The 27,645-nt window shown below is 39.8% G+C and overlaps 2 protein-coding genes across 2 annotated transcripts in view; one reads left to right on the top strand and one right to left on the bottom strand.

Annotated features, from left to right (window-relative positions):
- mical2a (microtubule associated monooxygenase, calponin and LIM domain containing 2a) overlaps window positions 1-20,732 on the bottom strand; it is a 29,315-nt gene extending 8,583 nt beyond the window's left edge. Inside the window, 12 exon segments of the mRNA XM_063881272.1 lie at window positions 665-812; window positions 1,324-1,414; window positions 1,536-1,662; window positions 1,811-1,926; window positions 2,798-3,055; window positions 3,434-3,534; window positions 3,659-3,814; window positions 5,735-5,836; window positions 6,800-6,916; window positions 7,495-7,702; window positions 12,492-12,859; window positions 20,528-20,732. Coding sequence (XP_063737342.1) covers window positions 665-812; window positions 1,324-1,414; window positions 1,536-1,662; window positions 1,811-1,926; window positions 2,798-3,055; window positions 3,434-3,534; window positions 3,659-3,814; window positions 5,735-5,836; window positions 6,800-6,916; window positions 7,495-7,702; window positions 12,492-12,752 — 1,685 coding nt within the window. The 5' untranslated portion in view covers window positions 12,753-12,859; window positions 20,528-20,732.
- Window positions 20,691-27,093, top strand: dkk3a (dickkopf WNT signaling pathway inhibitor 3a). Its single transcript, XM_063881273.1, is given in 9 exon segments — window positions 20,691-20,851; window positions 21,956-22,221; window positions 22,487-22,594; window positions 22,681-22,740; window positions 23,342-23,381; window positions 23,384-23,433; window positions 24,674-24,818; window positions 24,900-25,056; window positions 25,775-27,093. Coding segments are annotated over 8 exon segments (858 nt in total). The 5' UTR covers window positions 20,691-20,851; window positions 21,956-22,011; the 3' UTR covers window positions 25,863-27,093.
- Window positions 27,094-27,645: the final 552 nt, after the last annotated feature.

Genomic DNA, 27,645 nt, shown 5'->3' with positions numbered 1-27,645 from the left:
TAAATGTACTTATCTATAGTTGCATTGGCTAATTCAATACTGTGCTAGTCAGTCACACCATTAAAAGTGGAAACTAAGGAACAGTGTCTGTCTTTTATAAGGAGGATTTTGTCCTATAAGTGGATACTGAAGCACACCAAGTCACATACGAGTTGTTTTTATCCCTGGCCTCAGGACAGGAAGGAACATTATTTAGACTAAAATCCTACTTAATAATAATATTTTCTGAAGGGTTAACATTATAACAGGTACTAAAAAAAAACGTTATTTATTTCAGTTGAGTTGATAATCTCACTGACAAAGTGGCCTTAGAAAGAAATGTGTGAAATGTAAACAGCTGCTACAGACTACCAGCTATATACGTATGCGCCATCTACGTATGAAGTATTTTTCACATCCATCAGCACTTTCTGTGGGAGGAGGTAGAGAGGGCAGCACAAAACACACACAGATCAAAGACTCTCTCTCATACCTAGCATATTTTACACACCTAAGAAATGATTTTTCTCACAACCAGATGTTACAAGAAAAGTGAGTGAAGACTTCACCTTGAAAAAAATGTGAATGTGACTGAATGAATGCACTTAAAACACTGGTTTTACCGTAGATGTAATGATAAAGCCCTGAAGTCTGGTAGTGATTTTATCTTGAGTGTGTTACGTACATCAGCTGGGGTTTGAACCTGTGGATGAGGGCGCAGAGGGCGATGCCACTTTTCCAAGAAGACGTCAGGTCTGTAATCATCACATTCCTGTAGCCCTCCGTCTGTTTCTGGCACCAAGTAAGGAGCCTCGTCGGTCTGATTTCTGACTCTACAACAGAAATGTGTAGTTCAAGATCTTAGCTGATGAGGATATGTCACAAGCATAGAGCAACACATGGCGTGCCAGTAAATAACGTTATCACGGAAATGATGCTGAGGTATGTACAAGTCTTTTGGATTTGTGTCAGGACTTGTACTTCCTCACTGCATTTAATGAGAGATTCTCCTTCTGCTTTTGACTGCTGGTTCCAAGATCATTATCCACCAAATAAGGAAAATTGTTAACTTTTTGTCCTTTTTTTGGTATAAGGTAAACACAGTGCAATTTTTAACCAGAAGCTTGAGTAATGATGACCTTTGATAGCAATGTGATTCATTACATTTTTCTTCTATTATACATTCATAAGGTTTCTCCAAACCTTCTGTGTTGTTCTTGATGAGGATTATTAATAACATAAGATTAACAGCCTGCATCAATCAGAACACTACTATAAATAATCTAAAGAAGGGTCATAAGCAGTGTTGAAATACAGATCCCCTCTTGAAATACTTAGACTAACCTCGTCTGCAGAGATTGACAGGCCTTCGTATGGTAACATTACGCTGCAGAGAGCAGGAACTCAATTCTGTGCTGATGTACAAGTGACGCACCTGAAACAGGGAGGAAAGGGGAAATGATTACAATGAACACTCTCCAGAAAGGATGTACATTTGTTCCAAATGGATGGCAGATGGAGAGACTCTGATATTGTCAAAGTCAGCCTCCTCTCACCTGGTGTGGCCTGACACAGGAGGAGTTGAGGTTGGGGTATCGAGTCCCAGGGTCTATGGTGTACTGCTCAAAGTTTTTGGCAATGTTTTCAGTTGTTGTCTGTGGAAGTAGCCTGTAAATACTCTCCCTATAGAAACACAAATGGAACATAAGAGACATGGTGTTGTTTAAATCACTTTACCATGGCAGTGCTCATTCAGATCGTATCTAAAGACGCTATACTTAGCAGTATTTCAGTACACATATATTTTTATGTATATACAGTATGCGTGTACCTCTCTGCCAACACTTCCAGAGCCGTGCGACCCTGAGCCCAGCTCTTTACCATCCAGGCCGTGTCAAAAGCAGCCAGGAAGCCTCTGGCACAGCCCGTCCCCATGGGCCAGAAGGGCTGCATGGAAACACACAACAGATACATAGATATAATTGGTATCAAAACCTTATCATATTATGCCCATTTTCTGATTTACACGTAAATTGGGTTTCTACTAGAACATACTAAGTATTTTTTCCCGACTCCCTGAATTTCCCCATTCACCCTCTGTTTGAAAAAGTAAGTCAGATGTTCAAAAATTACTTGATTTACATAAAGTTACACAAGCACAAAGGCTGAGAAGATACAAAATTGGTTGAAGATTGGGTTTGATCCTAGAAGGTGTATTAATAAGCTGGAGAAATTAATGTTTGGGTGCAGTATGTGATTAGTAAGAATCAGAGATGGGCATTTTGCACACAGAATAAGTATACAAGAAATAAATGGGAATAAAATGAGTTCTCAGTGCTTTTAAATACTTAATTAAATAATGACAAATGTACCTTTTTAGTTTTTGTGCTGTCTATAATGTTTTGAATGTAAGATCACAAATCAAAATGCTGACTATCTGATGTTTTGCTAACAGCTATAACGATGACTGTAAATCAGCATTTGTCCCGACAGCCATCGTTTACATCTTTCTAAATTTAGTGATCGTCACAGAGTAGAACCAAAATGACCCCAGTGCTCAACTGTGTGACTACTTGCAAAATAATCACCGAAGGTGAGTCTTTATACAAAGAGGAGTTGGAGCAGCTCACACACTGGAGAAGGAACATCAGCAACAGTCCTGCAATGACCCCTGCCTCCCTTCTCACAGAGTATCTACTCTACAGCAAAACATGACTGCCAGATTGTGTAACAGCTTATTTTCCCAGGCAGTCAGGCTCCTCAAAAACCTGCTACCTTCCTCCACTCATGTGAACTGAGCTCACTTTCCCCTCCTTACCTCGAGCAAGCTGTCGCCAACCAGTGCTACCAGCAGCTGGTGTCCAAATCTCTCCCTGACCAGAGCAGCGTTCTCCGAGGCGTACATGTTTGTGAAGTCAAACATTGCTACATCTGGCTGCCCGCAGTGGTTCACGGCAAAATCCAGTGTGGGAAGTTGGTAGTTGGTGCCAAAGTCAGCAGCCTCTCGGGCGTAGCACAGAAGAGCTTCCTGGTTGACATTTTCACTGCTAAGCAGCATATGGGTGTCTATGTAATCCTGTTTAACACAAGGATGAGAGTCAAGAGTTTGAACACAGTAAGACTGAGCTAAACATTGCTAAAAGACCAGGATTACTTTATTCAGTATCTGTTGCTTGAAAGGGATTTTTTTCCAGTAAAATATAAGCCATTCTTTTTACAAAAATGTGTTAGATAAGAAAACGATATACTGACATGTTTACAACTACCCTGTGTCTAGACCTCAGAAGTGCTACGTATGGGCTCTTTGCATGTATGTTGGACTATAATTGGCTATCATTGATTATATTGATTCCTTCCGTTTATGATAAAATGAACTATAAAAAGATGTGCTGTCAAAAACACATTTTAAAAGGAGGTAAAAAAGAAGTGACCCCTGAACACATGTTGTGCTTACATTGATGACGACTCCTTTGTCCAGCAGGCTTTGTTTCTTGGCAGTCATGACGAAGTAATGTGTGTTGTCCCTGTAGTACACGATGTTCTCCAGATCAATTCCTGCACAAATGATAGGGTTTGAAAATATTTAAAAGTACCATAAAGGCATCAAAATGTTGTATAGGACATTCATTTATGAATATTAATCCTTGCTATGTCCACAGTGAGGCAGTTTGAGCTTTACCTGTCTCCTCTTTGAGGTCGAGAAAGAATTTCTGGTTGAAGATGAAGGCCACGCCGCTGATCTCTTCTACTTTAGCCTCTGCAGTTGTGTTCCTGTTGATGAAGTTGGCTGTGATGGCTATTGCCAGCTTCCCCCTGAACTCCTTCCTTTTGAAACCTGATAGAGAAAAAAGACAGAAAATCAGATAAAGACTAAACTAGATAAATGGGGGGAACAGAAAGTATGCTGATCTTCCCAGGTATACCAGGGCTTGTCTGATGAAACAAAAGCAAATCTAGTCTTTAACTATAATTACAAAGCAGTTATTTCAGGATAAGAGACAGCTTAAGAAGGTGAGCCCTTGTATAGCCGGGGGAACAAAAGCTAGGGAGTGCAATAAGCACCAAGAATTAAATCTAAGTTAAAGGCCTTTTGTTTAATTATCCTTCAGGTTTAGCATTTAATGGCCACTTCACAGTCTTTTGTTTAATGAAAAATGTACCTGATGGTGTAAGATAAATAAGACATTTTATTTTATTCACATTTTCAAGGAATGTGATTCTATAGATACTGTGCAAAATTAAACCTGAACAAATACAACTCTTAGAACAGTCACTGAAGATTTTGAAAGCCAAAAAGCAGCAAAGAGAAAGAAAAGTTAGGGTTTTCTTAATGGCACAATGTTGTAAAACAAATAGACTATAATTAAGGTTGCTGTTGTATTTTTATTTATATTAGATCACCTTTTAAACCAGCAGACCACATGTCACTAATTCTAAAGCTGTAAGTGCAGTAAGGAATGTTATTGTGTAAGTTGCTAACTACAAAGAGACGTATGAGACACTGAAAGTACTGAGCTTGTGTCACAACTCCATACTGTCACTGTTAAAAATCCCAGAGGAACGTTTCCTCTCAGTTTCTTCATTGCCGTGCAGATGTGATTGTATCTAACTCTGGGTTACCGTAGCTAGGCCACAAAAGCAGCTGAAAGGCGGGCTGACTGCAGGGGAAAATCATTCCTCCCAGGCTTCATCATAATTGAAGAATGAGCTAAACATCTTGTCTGGCCCAAAATTGCCCTTTTTAGGAATAAGCATCTGATGTGAAATTGGTTGTTAGATGACAGCATTTTTAGAAGAGAGACTGAAACAGTGAGACAGGGCGATGGAGAGAGTCCAGCGTGAATGCATCTGCTGCTGCACAGAGCCAAAGATCTATTTATGTACACTGTTTCAGGGTTTTGTGTAAAACCTTTTCCCCTGGGAGAGATACAGGTCTAAGTTCACCAAAAATAACTTTTATTTATAGCTTCCCAACAGAAATAGCGCAGCACACAATACTCAAAGTAAAGCGCCGAAACACTATTAAGTAAACACCAAGGTGTGCTGGGTTTTATCAGAGTTCTCTAAAACAGGAGATATTTCTCAATAATGCAAACACATCAACATGGAATATGGAACTTTTAGTTGTTTTTCTAAATTGCAAATGAAGATCTGGCACATCAGTCACAAAGGATATATTTTTGCAAGCTAAGGCCTGTAGTTTATTTCCCGTACATCCTGCCACTCAATCCTCTCACGCATACTTACTCATAAGATTCAAGAAGATTCAAGAAGCTTTATTTATCCCGAGGGAAATTGAGGTAATGTCCTTACTGTATTTGTCTGCTCTCATTAGTTTGTCACATTAATTCAATAGCACAACAACACAATTACATTGTTATCCTCTCATATTTCTGATGTCTCTTTTTTTATAACGATCTCTCCATGCTCTTAGTGAGTTCATGCTGCTGTATGAAGCACCCCTTACTTCCAAAACAGTTTTACAGATTTATCAGCCTCATCATTTTATCTGCCATCAGTCTCAGCAGTATCATCAACAACCTCCATCCCACCCAATTTCTGGGCTCCAAGCAGGGATTTATCTTTTGGCTGCTCAGGGCAGACACACCTTTGATTGAAAATAAATACTGGGATCACAGGTTTTTACTTCCTGGAACAGACACTGGTAACTTCATAATGTACTTTGTTGGCAAATTGAAATACATCCTTGAGGCACCTGTATTTTTAACACCCCTTTTGTTAACTGTCTTCTCACCTTCCAGAGTATTTCTGCGTCCGTCGGCCCCCACCACGACATCAAACTCAAAGTTAGCCACAGGGTGATCAGCAGGTCGGATTGCAGCTCTCCATCCAATACCTAAGATACAGTCCCAAATAGAGAATATAAATATACATTCCTTTACATCATTTAGAATATTCCCTTCCCCTCAAGACATCTGGATCAGTCTGCCACCTGCTCTTCTTTAACATTTCTACATAAATAGACATGGGTGGGATACTTTGCTCGCTACGAACGTGACTTACAAACAAAACAGTTTACAGATTTAACATTAGCCTTTTAAAGTATGCGGTGTGAGTGTTGCAGGAGTGAGAGCTTGGTGGCAGCTTGTCGTATCGGCTTGTGGAAAATTCATTCCATGATGTCAAGGGCACAGCTAAGTCCGTCGCAGCAGAATAGGAGGGATAAGTTTGTGTCTAAATTTAGGCAAAGGCTCTTGTTCTTATCAGAGTATAGATATGACAACTGGAGCACCTGACAGCAACGTGTCAGATATTTTCTTCCGAGAGAGTCTGTAGTCCAGACCGAAGTGCTGAATGTAAAAAGAAATCATGACATGAGAGGGAAATACACAACAACTACTTTGAAACAACGGAGACATTGTTCATTTGATTTGCAAATGCTGTATATATAGCAGGTGTAAATTAAAACAGGAAAGTTAGGAAATGCACTTGACCTGTGCTAACCTCATCTAAATATAATGAAGAACTACATCCTTGCCAATGTTTGTCCCCTGTTTATTGGTGGATGTCAAGGAAATTAAATACTGCAGGATGAGAAGTCCCTTGCTGGCTGACCAGAAGTGGGAGAGTAAAAACAGATCTTAAAAGAAGCTACACAGTATCTAACAAACTGACACATATAGCCTGATGTCTATATCTAGCTTTACACATTATTAAACTCTTCAACCTCATCCCACCTCACCTCCCTGCTTTATCGTTTCCAGCTGCTCTTCATCTTAAACAAAGCTCGCAGATTATGAAACAACTGTCTGTGGATGAATGTCAACCTGGTGTTAATCTTTGGTTTGTGGATGGATACCTTCTTTTTCCTGATCCTCTGGAGGTTCCAAGAGTTTGACAAACTCCACATTGATGTGAAACTCGACAGCAACAATCAGGGCGACCTTTAGCAGGACCAGCTGCAGCTTCTGAATGCCTGGGAGACATGGACACACACATCGGTGTTTGCAAACACAAGTAAAACACTGGCAGACTTTGTGTTTGGTGTTATGTTGTCTTGACACTACTGAGAGAACTGTTACTCTCCTGTATCTTTGCTGATGCTTTCCTCTTTTATATATATATATATTCTAGTACATTTTAGTCTTATATGTGTCCTTTATATAGATTGTAAACTTCAGTTATTTTCTAAAAATCTATATAAATGTTCCTTATTTGTGTACCTTACTTCATAGCAAGGTTTTGAATGTACATAATGATGCACAAATATGCAATCAGGCATCAAAAAGTTTGAATGTCATACTGGTTTACTAAAAGGAGTTGAAGTAAAAGATACAGCCCAAATCTTGTAGCTGTAGTAGTCGACCAAGATAAATGCATAAGCAAGATAGATAAAAGGCCAAATAATATATAAAAAAGTAAGACAAAAGCTAATATATAAAAGCTTATATATATTGTAGCCTGTGTCCAATAAAAAGTGATCGCTCACGTCACAGTTCAATGAACAAGCAAAAACTGTCAGCTTGTTTTGATTCTTTAAAGTAAGACACTCACTTATGTGGTCTATGGCCCCAGCGCAGAATTTGCCATAAAACTTTTTGGCCCCGAGGCCCCGAAGGTCATGAATGGTGTAAGGCCAAAGATGCAGCACGTTGTTCCTGGAGAAAGAGTCTCTCTTTTCGATCACCACCACTTTGACACCCATCAAAGCGAGCTCGATGGCTGTCCGCAGGCCGCAGGGGCCTCCTCCGATGATCAGGCACTAAATAAAAGAGATGACAAATTGACCTCATTACTTACACAAGGCTGATAAAAATTAGGTCGTCAGATACAGCTGAGACTTTTCCTGCAGAGAGTGCTGGGATGATAAATGGTTTACATCCAACTTGTTTATTAACATAGCATTGTATCATCTACATAGATCATGACAGGAAGCAGCACTTTACTGCACCACTGGAGCATTTACAGACTTAGTGTTGCACTCAAAGACACTTCAGCAGAACGAACACTGACTCTGAGGATCATTTCAGTCCTAAAAAGACTTCTCCGGACCCTTTGTGTGTGTGTGTAAGGGTTGTTAGTGTAACATAAAGAGAGTTTACACATGCCCGAAGCAGTGCCTTTATCAGGAAATTGCCAAGAGGAATTTTTGGGAACATCAAACCATGATAACAACCTTTCCCCTACATGTCTAAGGTGTTATTCATACATCGGCCTCACCCAAAAAAATGCATGAAGTCAGTTCATTGAGGTTTTAGATTGCGTCTGAGAATGTGAGACTCAAACATGACATCATCCTCTTGAATGATAGATGAATGAAATGACGCATGTGTTCTGGCAAACTGTTTTCGTTCCTTCTAAACACAAAAAGAGGCTTTACAGTGAACTAAAATTAAATGAGACCCCAGATGTGGTCAAGAACATGAACAATCTGGTGTCCCAATTGCCTTACCAAACTAGTGCTGAAGAAAGGAATTGGTTCATGTTTGATATGAGATTCTAATCTAGTAATATTCTGAATCGATTCACAACTCTTGACAAAACTCTCCAATACGTAGCGCACACACACACACACACACACACACACACACACACACACACACACACACACACACACACACACACACACACACACACACACACACACACACACACACACACACACACACACACACACACACACACACACACACACACACACACACACACACACACACACACACACACACACACACACACACACACACACACGACAATTTTCTTAAGGAATTAAAAAGCAGCTTGTCTAAATCTAATATTATTATACATTGAACAGGCAGCGATTTTTGTTACCCCAACTTATTCTTAAAGCCACTAAGAATTGAGAATTTACTCAAACCATTTGAGGGTTTCTTGGTGCAAGTTTATGATAATTAAATGTTACATTTTACATTTTGTGATACATCATTGCCTCCACTGATCCATCATTTGCCAAATAGCTTTTATTAGCACACACCAGTCTGGAGTAAAACCTGAAGAAGCATATACACTGTATGTACAGAATCGCAAACCGCTTTGAACAAATATATCTCCCTTTACCTTCCTAGAGAATACTTTTATGCAACACCACAAAGAGCTCAACTCCCACTAGTCTGCAGACAATATGTTTGCTACATATTTGAAAAGGAGGATTCACTTCCTGCAGGACAAGACAAAGTGCTGATCCGTGATTCAGTTCTGTGAAATAATCGGAGAGGGTGACTTTTACAGAGCACCAAGTGCCAGCTAACCAAAGTCCCAAATCATGCCCTAAATGGCTGTGTGCGCATGCACTAAAACAAGATGATTGGGGCTTTAGTCCCTCCCTATTCTCGTCTGTAAAAGTGTGGTTAGACGTCTGCCTTACAAGGGATGTGGGTGATGAGGAACACGGTGTGTCATCATGTGTTGCCTGAGGTTATCAGGATGAGGTATTCTCAGGTGTGAAGCACACACAGGTGGTGAAAGAGCTGCCCGGACAAGCCTGGCTGCTGGCCATGTTTTTTATTTTATTATATTCCCTGAACAAAAAGGGGACTGAGTGTAAATGTAAGCCAGAGAGAGATGAAGGGATGCCGAAAATGTAAATTATGTGCACAGTACTAACTCAGTTTGTTCAGATGAACATTCACAATGTGCACATCCCTTATCTTAACTCATGAAGCTGTTTTCCTCTGTCTATCAGCATTTAGCGGTAACACGCTGTTGGTTTTAGCCAGTTTCCATTAGCCAACATATTATTCCAGATACAAGGCTTTTCCTGATGGCTCACTCCACATCTGTTGAGTCAGCTTCCTTTCAGCTTCCCACTTGTGACCTCGCTCTCATCCCACAGCCACCTCGCCCTGGTCACATTTGTCCTCCCACCTTTTTAATGAACGCTATGTGTGGCTAATACAAAGAGATCTATTAGTATTTAGCATCTTGATTTAAATGTTAGTTAGTCAATTTGAGAGGTGTGGTTTTACTTGCAATATTATGTTAGGTAAAATGTTGCAATACCTTTTTTTGTTTCCATAATTTCAGCTCTGTGCACACAAACAACATGATCCCTAACCTAAAAACACAACCGTGAACTGTTTAACTGCAAAGCATGACTATATCTTACTTACGGCTCTCTGTGGACAGCATACTTAATCCTAACATGGATCTGATGGAGGTTTGAGTGTTTTCCCTTGGAATTTATTCTACATTTCAAACTGAGATTTTCTATCTTGAATCTACTATTTTTTAAGTTAAATCTAGATATGCTAACAGTTTAAGTATTACACACTGTGTCGCAGAGATGAAATGATGAAATGTGAAGGGAGTCATTCATATCATCACATAAAAGATTAGAAAAAAAAGATCAATTTGCAATTTCTCCATGCACAGTGAAACTTTATGAGGAAGGAACAGACTGGGTTGCATTTCAATGTCTCAACTGCCAGCTGTGTCAGGGCCATTAAACACGGATGACATCACATCCTTTAAAGATTGCTGCTACAGGGGGAATATGAAGACGAGGCGCCGAGTGATATCACATCTGTCGAAGTTAAAAGAGCTGAGCTGCCATAAAACCACAAGTCGTCACCAGGTGATTATCCCAGGGAGAGAATAAATTAGTGATCAAATAAAAGCAAATTGTTCATCCTGTGAGTGATTAAAACACATGTATTACTGCATGTGTGCGCTGTACATGTGTGGATATTAATAAGCAACAGAACGAAAATGTCAGGCTTTTATAAGCAAAACGCAATCTCATAAATTCCCAATAAAGTGAATAGTGTTTCAATAATTCACACAATCCGCTGTTTGTACATCTGGTGTACTACTTTGGGAACAATCAAGAAGTAGTAGCACAGTAACACTTTATTTAACAACACAACCCAATGATGATTGTCAGCATTACAAAACCTGAGCTAAAACGTCTGGCTCAGAAGTTAAGCAGAGTCACACTTTATTTCTTTTTACCTATTTTGGTGTTGGCTTGAATCAGATCAAACCTGTAAATCTTAGCTCACGCTGAAGCAATTGAAACACACTTTAATAACAATCTGGGCCTGGCTCCAACCTAAGAAGAGCCTATAAAGAGCAGAGCACACCCTCAGAACAACTGGGGCCAAATAATCACAGTTGCTGAGAGATGCTGTCTGTTCTCCGCACAATAAAAACATGCTTTCATGCTGCAGGCAGCTGATGCCTGGAAGGTAATCACACTCCTCCAGGTTTTCCTACTTTCCCTCATCACCTTTACTGCCTAGCCCCCTCCAACACACACACACTGACATGATTTCTTTGTCCATATTCCAGCTATCTCTCCATAAATCAACTCAAAAATAGCTCTTTAATAGCTCCTTTCTTACACGTGTTACAGGAATTTGTCTTTTGTCTGCTATTTGCTCTCGGAAAGGGGATCGGCTGTTTGTGTTATTTGGCTGCAGGGCAAAGCACAGTTGTAAAGTAGATCTTCTTCTGTATTTTTTATTTAATTCTGTGCCCCGTTTCTTTTGATTATGTGGACATGTGGTTGCGTATGATGTTTCTTAGCTGGGATTTATAGCAATTTTACCTTCGAATGACTAATTACATATATGGTTGGTACATTGATGGTTCAGTGGAGCATATTCTATGATATGAAGTTACATATGGTGTTTGTACGTCATTCTGTACAGCTTTGTCATGTAGCACCTGTCTGAGGAAGAAATATTGAGTGCGAAGCAATGTATATCTCTTTAATTTCCTGCCTGTATGTTGGGAGCTGTTGCCATGAAAGAGTGAGTGTTACTGTAGTTGATGGCAGGTAGAGGGAAAAAGTGCTACAGCTTTCTGTGGTTTCCTTTAACACACAGAGAGCTGATTGTTTAAAACGAAAATGAGTGACCTTAGGTGAGGTCAGTTAGACACTTCCTAAGTCATGAAAACAACAACTTCAATAACGTATGGACATGAAAATTAGGTTTTGAGACCATTTAAAAAGAACCAGAGACATTTTAGGTGTCAACTGTATTTAAACGGACATTTTTTAAACTCTCGGCACTTCATCAAACTTTGTCCGACAGATTACTCATCGCGGTGAACATTTAGTCAGCTTTATTATCGTAATGTTATTGCTGTTACAACAGCTCTCAACGCTCTTCTATTTCAGCTATAGATATACTTGAAGGTGTTTATCAAGCAAATAAGGACTTTGTGAAAAGTAAGATGGATATTGTTGTTTTTCTATTAAAATAGCTCCTTTAAGGCAGTTCACTCAAATCAAGGATGGTGGAGGATCCCTTGTTAATGCACCACCAAGGACATTTGGTGTTGCATTCACTTGGTGGTGCAAAATAGCTATGTGACCACACAAAAATAACAAGACGTTTACAGTGCACTTTAGGTCCATGTGAATTGTGAGAAATCACCTGTCTGACGCCATGCTGAAAATACTTTTTTAAAATGTGTATATTTACATTTGTCTTGATCGATACTCTTCAATCCATAATTTAATCTCCTAGCCTATGATCAGTAAATATTTTTGTAGAACAGCTGCACAAGACCTTTAAACATACCTTAGTGCCAACACAGGCTTGGCCTTTCTTGTACTCCTTGTGTGACACCCTCTTGTCCAGCTTAGTCCACAGTGCTTGGGCCTTCCAGGAGGTAACCTTCGCCTTCAGACTGCTGTAGAAAATGTCATTGTCTGCAGGGTCGAGGTCCAGCCTCCTGCAGAGAACATTGAAGGCCTGAAGGGCTCCCTTACAGGTCGAGGCTTGGACAAAGTCCTCAAACAGCTTGCCCACATTATCCCTGTCCTCCTCCATCTCTCCCATGCTCCCTCTGAAGTAGAGAGTTTGGTGTGCTGAGGCTCCTGCTTACTTCAGCAGTCTCTGCCAGATGTGGCTACACCCTCAGATTGGCCCGCACAGTCATGCCCAGTCTGTGGAGGAAAGACACATAAGAGTCTGATGTCATCTCATGGTAGAGCATCTCTCACAGATGGCTTTTGGCAGCTGATGTCTTTCCCTAATCTATTATTAGCCTGATTAAATGGAAATGTTTCATTACATTATTTCAATTAAATGGATTATGGTTGAAATTGTTGAATTGAAATTCAATGACAACACAGCTGTATTTCATCTTCTCCATTACTCAAGCTCACATTACCGAATTATCAAGAGGGTGCTCTGTACCAGTCCTCGGTACAGTACAGTTAGCTTACACCCACACTGACAAGATAACATTTCAAGTAGAGACAAAACAATGTAGATAAAGACTGGGGATTGAACCAAAGAAGTTAAATGAGTCGCCTGTCGTTATCAGACAGCTGTTGAAAACTTGTGCTTTTTAGAGGCATAACTCTTTACAGAAGGAAATCAGTGAAGTTCCAACAAGAGATAGTCACCATAATAATCAAAATAATACAGTACAGTAAGCAATATCTATCTTGCGATTGAATTACATCGGTCAAATTGTACTACGGGCATACGTTGGAGGGAGCCAATGGCTCCTTCCCCACTCCATCCCCCCTTCTTTTGGCCCTCTTTCTTCGACCACAACCATCTCCAAACTCAGCGTTCATTTTAAATTTCAACTACACCTGTAAAGTTTTGTGACGCTAACTGACGCCATGTCGTAAAGTTTTAGGGAAAAAGGCACTGTCATTGCCCCTTCATCACCTTGTCCTGACCATACCAATCTTCAAATTTCACATTCATTTGAATCACTATTACAACGCAGAAAAGTTTTGTAACTGCGTCTTTCAAAGTTGCAACGCCATAAAAGAAATCTGACCACAGACACACAGATTCAAAAGGTGAAAACAATAACACCAGTGCATTGTCACAGCTGGCAAAAACATTTATACTGTACGTCTTCAACAATGGTAAAAATGGTTTCCCTATTATTGCAACCTGCAAGGAATTCAAACCTTTCATTCCTGGTGTGCAGCACTGACCATGGATGAGTAGACCGGAGAAGTATTTGTCTTGTGGTATTTTTCATCCCAGTTGAAAACCAGGCAATGTGTTCAGCAGTAAAAAGAGAGGTCTTTGAAACCAGTTGTAATGCAAGTTCAGACAAACACAGATTGATGAGCTTTGATTGTGTATGCATTCTTTAAAGTCTGCCTGTGGATGTGCATTTGTTATGATTACTACTTATGAAATACTTTATGCCATTACAAAAATGTAGCATTAGGCATGCGTGTGCTAACTTGGGTGGAGACCACAGCTTCTGTGAGTTTTTGGACAAGTCTGCCTTTGATATTTTAATGTCCCATAGAGCAGGATGGGCAAGGTTAGAGGAGCAGTCAGGCTAGCTGTGCAGGACTCTAAACAGCACCCCGCAATAATCCAATATTACGGTCACACCCAACTCCTGGTAGCCGGACTGTGCCATGAAACTGCACAAAGACAGCTTTAGCCAGGGACAATACACCAACGCAATGCCAAAGTGAAGAGCTACTTTGATAATCATTAAGAACTGGGTCTCAACATATTTGATTATGATTTGAATGCAATGATGTTTTGAATTTTGCTACTACAGCAACAGCGTTTGTCCTCAAGCTAAAATTAGCATATTCATTTGCACAATATCCTGTTTGGCTGCGCATTTGCATCCTGTTTAGGAGAAAAAACTCCCAACAACACCAACCAGCCTGTAGAAATACTGTACACCCAAGTGACCCTCAGTCTGCTTTGTTCACCTTTGTAGCTTTAAAAGCCCCTGACCTGTGGGTAGATACTGTGGAGCCCTAAGGCCTTACACAGCCGACATTCAGCCTCAAACTCGGAGAGCTGACATTCCTTTGCCACGTACATAAAGAGCCCTGCTCCATCAGCAGCCCTCAACACTCTGCTTGCCCCTCACTGGCTCCACCAGCCAGACATTCACAGGACCACCGCCATCGTTTTTGGGGGGAATTTATTCTGATTGTCAATGAGTGAGGAGCGATGACTGAGACAGGCCCGATATATGATGCAGGTGCTTTAATCTTTCATGCATGGCAGCAGACTGTGATGGGAAAATTGCTGTGTATTCTAGCATGTGGTATGTGGAGTGTTTGGGGCCTACATAATATCTTGTATAAAGCCTCTGTGGAGTCATTACTTTTGACAGTTGAGGTTAAAATATGTAGTATATTTGAGGTAGAGAAAAGTTAACAGAATAAAACATATTGTGCAGATAAGCAGACGTACATTTTCATAACTGTTGTCTTTTCACAAGAACAGCTAATAATAACTTAATGTTGACATCATTTTTATTCTCAAATTTGGCCGGTGTTCAATAATCTCTCGAGCATTGGTGGAAAGTTCAAATAAAGACATGGTGACGGCACTTATGCTTTTTCATTTCAGTCCAAGTAAAGTGGTAAAAAAGGCATAACTATTGGAAACATGTGCTGCACGAGTCTGCGAGGACCAATGAAAAGGTACCACTGACTGTCTTTATAGCCAAGTCAACGCTCAAACTGCATTGTCTCAGACAGAGTCCAATGACTTCACCATCTCAGTCTGACAGAATGGAAAGTCACTTGTGGGCAGACAGAACAAACCCACAGAAAGACTGTAAAAATACAACTAATGACACCCGAAGCAGAAAGAATACACATACACACACACGCATTGCACACACACTTTACATCACAAAAAAGAACCATATAATGCCTTAGGGGATCAGAGAGTTTAATAGTGAGCAGGTTTCCTCTTTAAGTCCCTTGTCTGTTTAGAAAATTATCAGATTGAGTTCAAACGACTATACATAATTGAGTAAGTGTAGGGTAGGGATTCATTTCTTTGTCAACAGTGAGGATTTTATACAGTGATTAACGGCTAGTATAACACTTCTATGTTCTGATACTTAATGTATAATTTTAACATAAATCATGTCACTACTTTACTGTACTCTGGCCCATTGCCCAGAGAGAAAAGTGTCTGTTCTTCCAGAAAAATAGATCTGTGACCAAGGGTACAGAAAGAGTTTCTGAGAAACAAAGCAAGCTATCGGTTTCTCATACAATAAAGGGCAATGATAGGAATAAGAAACATTCCCTGTTACACCTGGGAGGTAAAATGAGCATTTAAAAACATAAATAAACATGTATACTTCTTACACACACATATCCCACCACATTCCTGTAAAACATACACATTTTATTTTGATCTTTTTATACACTAATGACACTCACTATTAGGGTTTTATTTACACAATGGAGGTTCATGGCAGAGAGGAAGATACAGGCTTTGGCCAGCAGGTTATCATTTTTAGAAAGATCAATTCATGGTTGGTGTTGGTGTTTGTTTTGGATTTTCTAACAGTAAATAACTAATCCATTCCATTCATATCCCAGAAATACTTTATTTAATACCTTAATATGCATCACACAGTGTGACTGACAATGACAAAACTGTAAAGACACTGAAGTCTTTGTCGAACCGGTGACGGAATGTCTTCATTTGTTTTTGCAGAGCGCATAGCTTCGGGCTATCAGAGTACAATGGGAAGCTGACAACACAAGAAAAACATTGGGAGTGCTGGGAAATGCACATACTGTAGTGTAGCCAGCCTGTAACTGTAATTACAGACTGGACTGAAGAAAACCAGGAAGGAACCCTCTGTAGGCTCGATAAGCAGGCAGTGTGCCTCAGAAAACAGAGCACTCATGTGGACTTCAGCTGCAGGCTCTGCCTTTCACCCGGCCCCAGAGCCCACAGTATTATCGCAGCCCATCTGGCTGCATATTAGGGCAGCGGTGCCAAAACAAAAGATCTGTCACGAGCAAGGTAACACTGGCAGAATAGATAAAAGTCAGTCAGGAGCAGGCTTGTGAAGGCTGCTGTCTGCAGGCCGCCTGGCCCACGAGGTGTGTTCACCACATGGCTCCTTCAGAGAATGATTTATCTGGACACACTGAGCACATTCTGATACCTGCCAGCTTCTGACACATCAACAATTCACTAGAACAAGTATTCTGACCCTGAATACACTAAAAGATGAAAAAACTAATTGGGATAATTTAAGGGTTATTGCTTGTTACAGGAAATAATAATCCTTGCTTAGTTATTCATTTTTTTCCTGAAATATAAAGTGTGGTTTTCCAGGATATGTATCAAACAAACAGTCTGTAAAATACGATTTGACCATCAGGACTTTCTGCAGCACTACAGTACTAATTTCAGAATGGCAATTTGACAAATATTTGGCCTCCTGCAGATATCGGACTACTCCATTGCAATGACCACAAAAGTCAGATTAATGGTTCAGCCCTACTACACGTTCTCATAATTAATTTATTAGAATTTACAGTGAACGAATGTTCTTAGACAAAGGAAAACAGATTCACGTACCCTTCAGAGTGAGTGAACTTGGATCCACTTAACCGCCAAAAGTAGCAAATATAAATCACAAAGGCGAAGACAGGCTGCACACTGACTGACATCGAGGGTCAAAGATCAGTGGGCGTCTCTCATTCATCCATATCACAGGAGGGGGGGGGGGGGGGGGGGGTCATAGTAAAGGCGCAGACGGCGGTATTACTGCCTGGCAGGAGTAGCCGATTCTGTAAGCCAACAATCAGTAAAGCCAGGCCCAGAATAGACATAAAGAGTCATGTTGCAGGCAAAAACAGTACATCACATGAAAAGTTATCAACACGGCTTGACCCTGTAAACAAAACTACCTAAGATGATAACACAAATGTTCAAAAGTCCTAATCAATAGGAGATAAACAGTCTAGGTTCACTGATGTTAAACAATCGCAGGCCCTGGCAGCAACAGAGAGTAAAGATTCTAACAACAACTCATGACAAAAACAACACTATGGACTTGCTGTAACATTAGACGTGTTTTGGTAGTTGAGTGATGCTCTGAGGAAGAGATAGAAAGCCTTATTTTATATTTGAGTGCATTCTATGTCAGATACCTCCCTTCCAAACTTTTCCTGCCGAGAGTGTCTGTTTTCCTGTCCAGATCAAAGCTCAGAAGAGAGCTGCCTCTGTAAAATTCCAGCACTGTGATTTTAAAGCCTGACTCAGATAGGTTGAAACCCTTTTCAGTGTGCTCCTGTCACTGACCAGCTGGAACAAGTTAATGATATCCTGCTTTTAATTTACCACAGCAAAGTCAGCTTGGTCCTCCTTCAGTGGCTCCATAGGTGTGCTACAGGTTTAGTTGCTGTATGTCATGACATATCAGGGAATGTAGCAGCTTTTAAGAGAGCTTAAATATTGTTGACATACAGTCGTTTACAGGCTAGTAGGCAAAAGGCCACAACATGCCCCACCTCTGCTGATTCCTGGACACATGTGTCCGTTTTTTAATGCTGTGGAACAAGGAAGGAAACATATTGCAGAGAGGAAAGAGAAAGTTTACAACACCTCCCTGGCAATAAAGAGCACAAGCTTCCACTCACAGTCAGATTATCAGGCAGAAACAGTTACATTGTTTCCACAGCATTACATCCTCACATACCTTTATGAATCAGAAGTATTGTAATGTTTTGCTCACTCACTAGGCTTTTCATTTCAGAATTCAGGTATCCACCCGCTGATTTGGACCAATTTTAAAATGGATGGGTGGGTCCTTCTGTGGCCATTGCATCAACATTTCAGCAAGTTTCATGAAAATCAGGCCACTAGTTTTTTTTCTGTTCTCCAGCTGACAAACGAGCAGTGAAATCATTACATACACTAATAGCAAGTTAAAGACGCAAGTAAAGCACTGAGGCTTGTGGGATAATCTTGCAGGAGACTTTAAACGGAATAGACTGCATGTTATACATTATCATAATTTAGGCCTCACTTGGCTCTTTCTTTTTCTCCACAAGTTTTTAAGTTAAACTCCAGTAAATGTGTTAATTACAGCCTAAAAATAAAAGGCTTGGACGTTGTTAGCTACTGAAGCTGTGTTGAAGCCATGGAGTTCTTTTCAGACACTGTGCCAACAAACAAAAGCAGTTTAAAAAATGTGGAAGTTTGTATGAACTGTAAATGTCAACTGAAGTGGTTTCATACACCGATATCACAAGATGGTTAAAGGGAGTCTAGGACATTAGTTTTATTTGTTCGTACAGCCTTGTGATCTGCAGATGTTTGTATGGTGTCTCTGCTCTAGGGTGACTGTGTTTGTTGGAAGGAGGAGAACATGATTCACTGGGCTTCAGAACCTTGCCTTGCAGCTATTTTTACAGAAAAACACTGTTGATAAACTATCACCAAAAGAGTACTTATCCCTTGACAATACACTGTTGACATTGTCTTTCCATATATTTATATCATAGCACATAAATTACTTTTTTTTTAAAACTAGGAGGGTAATTCCAGTAGGAAGAGAATGAAGTGGTTCCTGTTGAATGTTTGCGCAAAGACGTTTTTTAACACCTGGAGCAGAAATCACATGCACCGTCAGTGTCTTGAACAAAAATATAATGGATGATGTTTAGATGTTAGCATGTTCACTGGCAAAGTTTCTCTGCAATAAAGTCATTATTTGACAGTCTGGTATAAGGGTACACTGTATCCTAGACAATGTTAGAGTGGACAGGAAATGATTGCTCACACAGCAATGGGAAGTGGAGCTACCACTGTTTGTATGACTCTTTTGACCCTCCTTAAAAATGTTGCCGAACAAATCATGTATCGTCTTGCAAGATGTATGAGTCACACCGGACATAGTTCATGCAGTATGTGGAAACACATGAGAGATTTAATCTGAATGAATCAGGGGAAAAAACAACATCTTTTTTCCTGCTTCATCAAGAAACAGATGTTTATCGAAAGTTAATCTGTGCATTTGATCAATAGTATTAGCCTGTAGACACACTAGAAAACATTCACAGTAGCAGTTTCTGTTACTGTTTTATCTTCATTCAGTAACCTGACAGCGCCACACCTTGCTTTATTATGCCGTTTGTGCCATTACAACCCCAAAAACAGGCAGAGGGTTTTACAGTGTGAAAGCTGGGGGAGTCAGAAGAGTTTATGAGCCTGTTGAAAGAACAGCTTTTTACGTAATGGTATTTCAAAAAACAACAACAACCGAAAGCATGGGCGAGGGATTAAATTAACCTGGATGTACCTGTTCCTTTGAATTGACAGGTAAACTGTGAATCCAGTTTTGAATGAGTTTGCCGGGAGGCAGGTTTGAAAGTCAGTGAAGTATGCTGCCATGTGATTTATGGCATGAGCCTCAGCATGACAGAAATGCAGGTTACACAAGTGGAAATACCTTTTCGTGGTCACGCAACAGAGACAACCCCCGATACCTTACTCCTCTCAGACAGCGTCATCAACGCGATTACAATAAAACAAGACATTTAACACGTGTTCATTAAACTTCCCCAAACGTGATACCTTGTTGATACAAAGACAATTTCCGGTGTAAACTGTAGGTTACTTTGATAAAACTGTGTAAGCAACAACTTTTAATACAACATTGCCTGGTTGTCATACTACAGCCCAACACTTATACTATACTGGAAGTTGCAACAGCATGTTACATTTTCAAATAAGGTCAACAGCACTTCTGTCAGGTGTCTCAGTTTCACTCCACTCTCTTGATTAGGAATTCAAGACCCAACAACTAAAAGGTGTAAAACAAAAAGACTTGCCTCATGTATCAGTAAAAACTCTTCTCCTTTCCAGTGTTTTTGGTCACACGCCGTCCTGAAGTGTTTGGGTGTGCAGTTTGTCGGTCCTCAGTGAGCCTGACAGGCAGGCAGCAGTGTTTCTGTGCAGCTGGGTCCAGTGTTTGAGGGCGGGGCAGCAGGACACATCCCGGAGCAGAGCTATGCAGAGTAGCAGCTACTGGGGCCGCTGTACTCTTTAATCCAGAGGATCGACACTTCCTCATGCCAAACACATAGTTCACTACTTATCCGACCGCCCGCAGTCTGCTGACAGCCTGCAGGATAACATTACTACTTACACAAAAGGTTGGATTCGTGGGGTTTAATCCTACTGTATTCATTTAATATGTGTAGACCTTTTAATGTTAGAAACTGAATTGAAAACTGATCATTAAATCCTTACTTACACGTTTTTAAAAGCCTGTTCGTGAGTGTATACTGAAATATCACGATGTTTATGAAATGTATGAAGAAGTAGCTCAAACACAGGCTAAATAAGTGGAAATAAATAGAGTGAAAGTTCTCTCTGATACAATACACAGGCCTTTCAGGTGTAGTTCCTGTTTCTAAACCTGGGCTCCATACGTGCCCTGTCCGCAGTCAGTCAACACATTATTTCACAGCGTGTCAGCAGAAACTACAGTGTAAGCAGCACATGGACAAAAGAATTGAGAAAATCTGAAAACGTGTGAGCAAAAAGTACAGACTTTGGCCCGGATAGCTTCGCCATGGAAGCAAATGTCGCCATCTTGTGGTCAAGCTTTGAAACTGCAGGAGACTAGTTCAAACTCAGAATATATCGGGGAAAACGTACACTACATTTGCTTCCATTGTAAATTATTCAAAGATATTAACATCATACATATTTACAAATAGAAATTTGATAACTATGTCAAATATGTTCGTTGTACTTCACTACATAGTATTACAATACAATGAAAAAAATATATAAAACGTATTAAAAAATGATATAAACAGTGTGTTGCTGGGTCTATTATTGCACAGGGGCCGGGCAAAACTGGATCAGTTCACCAAAAGTAGGATACATATATCTTCACTAACCTAAAGTAATTGTGATTTACGTTGTCCCCGTGTCAGATCTTTCTTTTTTCTTTCTTGTTTCTTCTTTCCTTTTAAAGGTTTTTCTACTCAATGCAACAGAATTTTCTTTTTAATGCTCTCGTCATTTGAAAATGTTGGAAACAGTGCTTTAACTTCAGAACACACATTGCTCTGCCTAAAATTTCTCCAATGAAAAAAGCTTATTTATTCATTACAATCAGAAACGATTTGTTGTATTTCAGTTTAAACCAGCTACTGTGAGTTGGTACCTGTTTAGGAGATGTTATGTATGAGGGGATGGCCTCTCAGTGACGGATATCATCTGTGGCGTCGCTGTCTATTTCTCAGCATCACAGCCACACCCTCCTCACAGTGCAGCAGCAGCAGCAAGCAGCAGCAGCAGCATGGGGATGAGGATGATGCAAACCGCACTGCTAGTTTTGGCTCTCACGGCTGTCTGCAATGGCATCCTCCCTGAGATAGTGAACTCAGGCATCAGTCACATCCTGCTGGATAATCCCGTCCAGGGAAGCACGGAGCAGGACAGCACGTTTGTGGAAGTGGAGCAGCTGCCAGAGGATCTGCAGCAAAAACCTGAGGATGCCTTTCATCAAGTAGGCAGACAGTTAATCAGCATCTAGCTTTTGACATGCAAGGCATTATTTCACTGCTCACTTCAGATCAAAACTGTTTGTTTGTATACATTTTTGGCTAGTATAATGAGAATATTTTAAATTGACTAAAACACTTCTATTTCTAGTGAGGAATAGTCAGTAAAAAAAAAAAAAAGCAGCAGTAGAGGAGCTAGAACATGTGAGTGACTTCTTGATGCATCATTTAACCAAAAATGTTATCTGATAATCTCTCCAATTCTGCTAGAAGGACAACGAGAGTGACAGTTCCAGCCCTCACCCCAATAACCTTCCTCCAAGTCATCACAATGAATCTGCTTCTGATAATGAATCCATCCACACCTCAGTAGAACGGGTACGTTTAAAAACAGTAAACAAAAGTGAGATTGTGCTTGTTTTCCTATGTGAAAGAAACCTAACAGATGTCCCATCTTCACAAAGGAGACAAACAACATTACAACAGACGCCCAGTTCAGTGACCTGGGGAACAATATTGATCATGTAAGTTTTTGCAGTCTTTATTGATAATGTGGACCAGAATAAAAATATATCTTTAAGCTAAACAAGGATAATTCTGTCATAATGTCTGCCATCAGCATCACGGCCACCAATTGGCATAATGTCAGATGGATAAAAAGTGTGTGCTGTGTGCTTTCATGTGTTCATGCAGCTCCAATACTAATTTGCCTGCTTTTTGTGTTAAGTCAGAGTTGGAAAAAAATGCTGCTTTTGCTGATCTGTCAAGTGCATCTAAAAAATTGGTGACTATGCAAGTAACCATATTGCATCTTATTCTTACTTTTGTATTTTATTTTTAGAGTGTGTTTGACAAACCAGATAAAAACTAATACTTGAATGGCCTTGTCCGAACGATAAAGATTTGGATCATCACCTTGAGCATATTGCAATTCTATACTCTATTGTATGACATGTGTTACTTTGTTTATTGGTAAAAGAGTACTTTGGCACACTAGACTGTCCCAGTAACAACAGTTTAAAATGAAACTCCTTATAAATATGAGGCGAGATTTAAATTAAATCATAGACAACCTTCTTATTTCATGTGTTGGAGTCAGATGTAAGTCCTCTCTCTTGTGTTTAGGGATGCAACACTGATGGAGACTGTGGGAAAGACAGATATTGCCTTATGACACACACAATTCCAAGTGTCTGCCTTGTAAAGCAATCGATATGGTAAGTGAAATTTAGTTAGGGCTACTGCACTATTTGGGTATTTCTTTCTCTAAAATGTTGCTTTCAAACACACACATACACCCATACACTCACACACAGACAAACACATGCATAGTCACATCCGGCCGGCTGGGGTTTCACTTGGACTGCATTGCAGAGTGTCCACAAGTGTAACCGGAGTGTGATGTTTGTGAACACTCTGTCCAATGAGGTTCACATGAAAGAACATCATGTGTCAAGGTTAAATATGAGCTCTTCTTTACCCACTGCTGTCTCTCAAAGGACGTCTACAACAACAAAAAATATCAGTAATGAAAGTTTTCCCTCTAGACTCAGCCACTGGTTTTATTTAAGACTACTGCTGCTTATTCTGTAGTGCCTTCATTGGATGAACTATGTAGCAGAGAGAAGCTATGCAAAGAGAGAAAGGTACTGGCAGTCTGCCAAACAACGATACAGTGTACATTGATAATAAATACACAGAGGATAGGATCTGTGTCTTGTCAAATGTGCTGCACTGGTAAACTCTGCATGGAAATATCCAGAACACTGTTGCCTGTATCCCAATATTAATAATTCATAAAGGGTGTAGGGACAGGTTCTTGTCTCACTGCTATCAGAGAACAGGTGACACGCTGATCTCATTTATATTTAACTTAAAGACTTAGCAGACCTCACGATAGAGATAATTATCATCATTCATGCTAAGGTGAGTTTCAGCTTCTGTAAACCTAAGGCGCATGCCATGAGCACATTTTTGTGACTTTTAAGACACCTGTGTTGCAAGGAGAATTGTATTAACCTACTAACATATTGGCTGTTTGGTGATATCATAGACTGTATAGCTAAGGTTAGGTTTGAATTATTATCGCACAGAAAAGAACAAAAATAAACAAAGACTTGTATTTCTATCCTGTTTTTTTTAATAGCTCTGATGCATGTGATTTGGTGCAGCTGCGGTTAATGGTTATATATTGTTATTTTATTCTCCTGTCATGTTGTCTGTACTTCAATGTTTCCTTTTTCTTATTTGTCCTTGTTGCCATTTCCTTGTTTGTCTACATCCTATAGAGCCATCTAGTGGTAATGCTATGCGTTTGTCACCTGTACGTTTTTGGGCTTTTGTTAATTCATCTTGTGTCTACTAAAGAGGAATCTGTGCTGAGGGCAGGAAGTTTTCTCAAGAAAAGCACTTTTGACCTTTCTATTTAAAAAACAAATCATGTTCTCCTTCTCTCAGTCCTGCACTAAGGATACGGAGTGCTGTGGGGAACAGCTGTGTGTGTGGGGTCAGTGCACTGTGAATGCAACAAAAGGAGAGGCAGGCAGTACATGTGAACACCAGACCGACTGCAGCACGGACCTCTGCTGTCTTTTCCACAAAGGTGCAATTCAACACACAGTTCATTGTATGCTGCTAAAGTATTCTCTAGCAAAATGTTACCGTATGTTGTCCTTGTCTTCAGCGCTGCTCTTCCCTGTCTGCTCGACCAAGCCCATTGAGCGTGAGCGCTGCTTCGGGGCCTCCAACCACCTGCTGGAGCTGCTGTCCTGGGACGTACAGGACAATGGACCCAGAAAACATTGCCCCTGTGCAGGAGATCTCCACTGCCAGCATCTGGGGTGAGTGCAGTATATTTAATAGCCTAGAATTGTTTTTGAATAATTTGTACTCATATATCATAACCAAAAGATTTCAAAGGAATGCTTCACCCACTGATATGTTTATAATGATATGCCCAGTGTTACCTTGCACTCATGAAGAACACGTGTTTTTGTCCCATGCCTCCAAGGTGAATTACAAATCCAAACTGAACAAAAGTATTGTATGAATTGATGTTAATGGACGCAGTGTTCAACAACAGCCAAACTACATCAAAACATCCTTTGACAAACACCCACATCGTGTGTAGTACAATCCAAGTTTGGATTCTATCATCATACGTTCACTACTTATCAAAAATACAATACCTGCTCCTACGTGAGACTGTTTAACATAGTAAGGCTTTAGTGAAAAAGCTTATGTTTTGGAAGTAGTGATTAACTGAATAAATGAGACTTTATGAGATCATATTGTACCACTTGTTGTTTTGATATCGTTTTGTTGTTATTAAACACAGACATCAATAAGTAAAGAGTGTTTTTTCCCTTTTTGGATTCTTTATTTTCGTTTGAGGCACTAGAAAACATTTTTCTTCAAGAATTCAAGGACACACGGTGTAATGACTCCATTTAAAAACTATATTTTGGCGTTGGGAGTATTCCTTAAGGATATATTTGCATTTTACTCGTGTGTGTTTCTATCCCCAATACTAACCTGTGGTGCTCTGCTTTTCGACAGGCGAGGGTCCATGTGCCTTAAAGGAGAGGACTCGAGTGAAGAGGACCTGACGGACAGTCTGTACTCAGAGATAGACTATATAATCTGACACTGGGGTCCCCACTGCCTCCTCAGCTTTGTTGCAAAGAGCATTAGCACTTTCAGTTTGCCGGCTTAATCCAAAGTGGTAAAGATATACAGCATGGAATATGAATGAAAATATATTTTGTTTTATTTGCTGTTATTTAGACCTGAGGATAAAGGTAGATATAAAAAGTCACCAACAAAAAACAGGAATCATTATATTTGCAAAGTCCTGTGTTGATACTATACTACTTAATGCATCATCTTAACTTGAACCCTTATCTAATGCAAATCAAAGCCATTCAATAAATACTCATGTCTGTTGAGTATTCACCTCACCATAGCTTTTTATGTCATCCGTATAACAGACTTCAGCTGATATCACGTTGAATAGCAGCACTGCATTATCGAGACCAAAGTAATACGCCCAGCTTGCAATCCCAATGAATGAGCTATGCACCAAGAACGATGCACTGTGTACTGAATAGTAAAAAATAATAATAATAGTAGCAATAATAGTAATATGTTTCGATTTCAAGACTCCCTTGAGCAATAAATGTGTATGTCAGCAGAGTCTGTGAAAGTATTATGTTAACATGTAAATAGACAGTTGGTCATATTGCCATCCAGGACGCTCGTTTGCATCCTTATACATGTCTGATAAAACCTCAGCTTTGTTTAGGAGTTTGTACCAAACCTATTTTTTCCTCTTCACGTTTTCCGTTGTCATTCCGTTTTATGTTTTGGTAAACTAAGTTGCTTGAACCTATAATATCTGCACGTATAAGTACTTGTAGTTTTGCGAAGACGTAGTCCTCAACATTTTTATGGCAGAGATGACATATTTTACGCACAACAGGAGGAAACACTGTTCAACATGCCACGTGGTTATACATTCTATCTATATTGACTATATGTATATTCATTGTGTAATGTGCTCTTCTTGTGTTTATGTTTTTTGTTCTGTATCAACTTGATTTAAATTGTCTTTCAAGCAATATCTCATATCCAACAGCGTGTCAACATATCAGATGTTTGTTAGACACAACTGCTTATTCAAGTAAACTCAGCTACAAGTTATACACCACTATATGGACTCAGACCTTGTTTGAACATTTAACAAATCCTATATTAGCACCAATAAACGGTGTGGTCTGAATAACTTCATATTGTGTATTAGCTCCAGAATAATCATTGAAACTAAAAATCTGTGACTTTAAATACTCTAATAATAAAATAAATGTTTACTAAAAACCTTCTGCAGCCTTGTCACTGGAAGGCATCTTTTCTGAATCCTCTTCTATTAAGTGTGGAAATATTTAATTGAAAAAGGCAATAACTGTTCCCTTACAATCACAGCCCAAAGATCTGTATCACATCATCCAGTTATAATAGTTTTATATTTGTAATTCAAATGTATCAATTTCATGTTAGTTTTAGTTATTTCTAATGAACTAATAGTTTTATTTTAAATGAAGTTTTGATTTGTCAATGAGCTGTTGTCCACACCTGCGTCTCCAGCTAATGTTACACCTCTGTCCCAAACACACCATATGCCCCGACACCTCATGTATGTGTTCTGTGTCTGCCATGTACAATGTGACTTATTATTTAGCATCCCGCAGGAGGGTATGATACAAATACAAGCCACAGCTGATGTGAGTGTTGTACTAGCAACTTGTGAGGTTAACTTACAAACGGCTCCAACCGTCAAACATCTGCACTGTTTTAAGCACTCGACATGCACCTTGTACAACCCTTACCTTTAGATAAATAAAAGTCTATGATCACCAAAACCCCCTTTTCCT

The sequence above is a fragment of the Eleginops maclovinus genome, chromosome 4 (assembly GCF_036324505.1).
Source record: "Eleginops maclovinus isolate JMC-PN-2008 ecotype Puerto Natales chromosome 4, JC_Emac_rtc_rv5, whole genome shotgun sequence".
NCBI lineage: Eukaryota > Metazoa > Chordata > Actinopteri > Perciformes > Eleginopidae > Eleginops > Eleginops maclovinus.
Note: the sequence above shows the minus strand (reverse complement) of the source record. Positions and strands in the feature narration are given on the sequence as shown.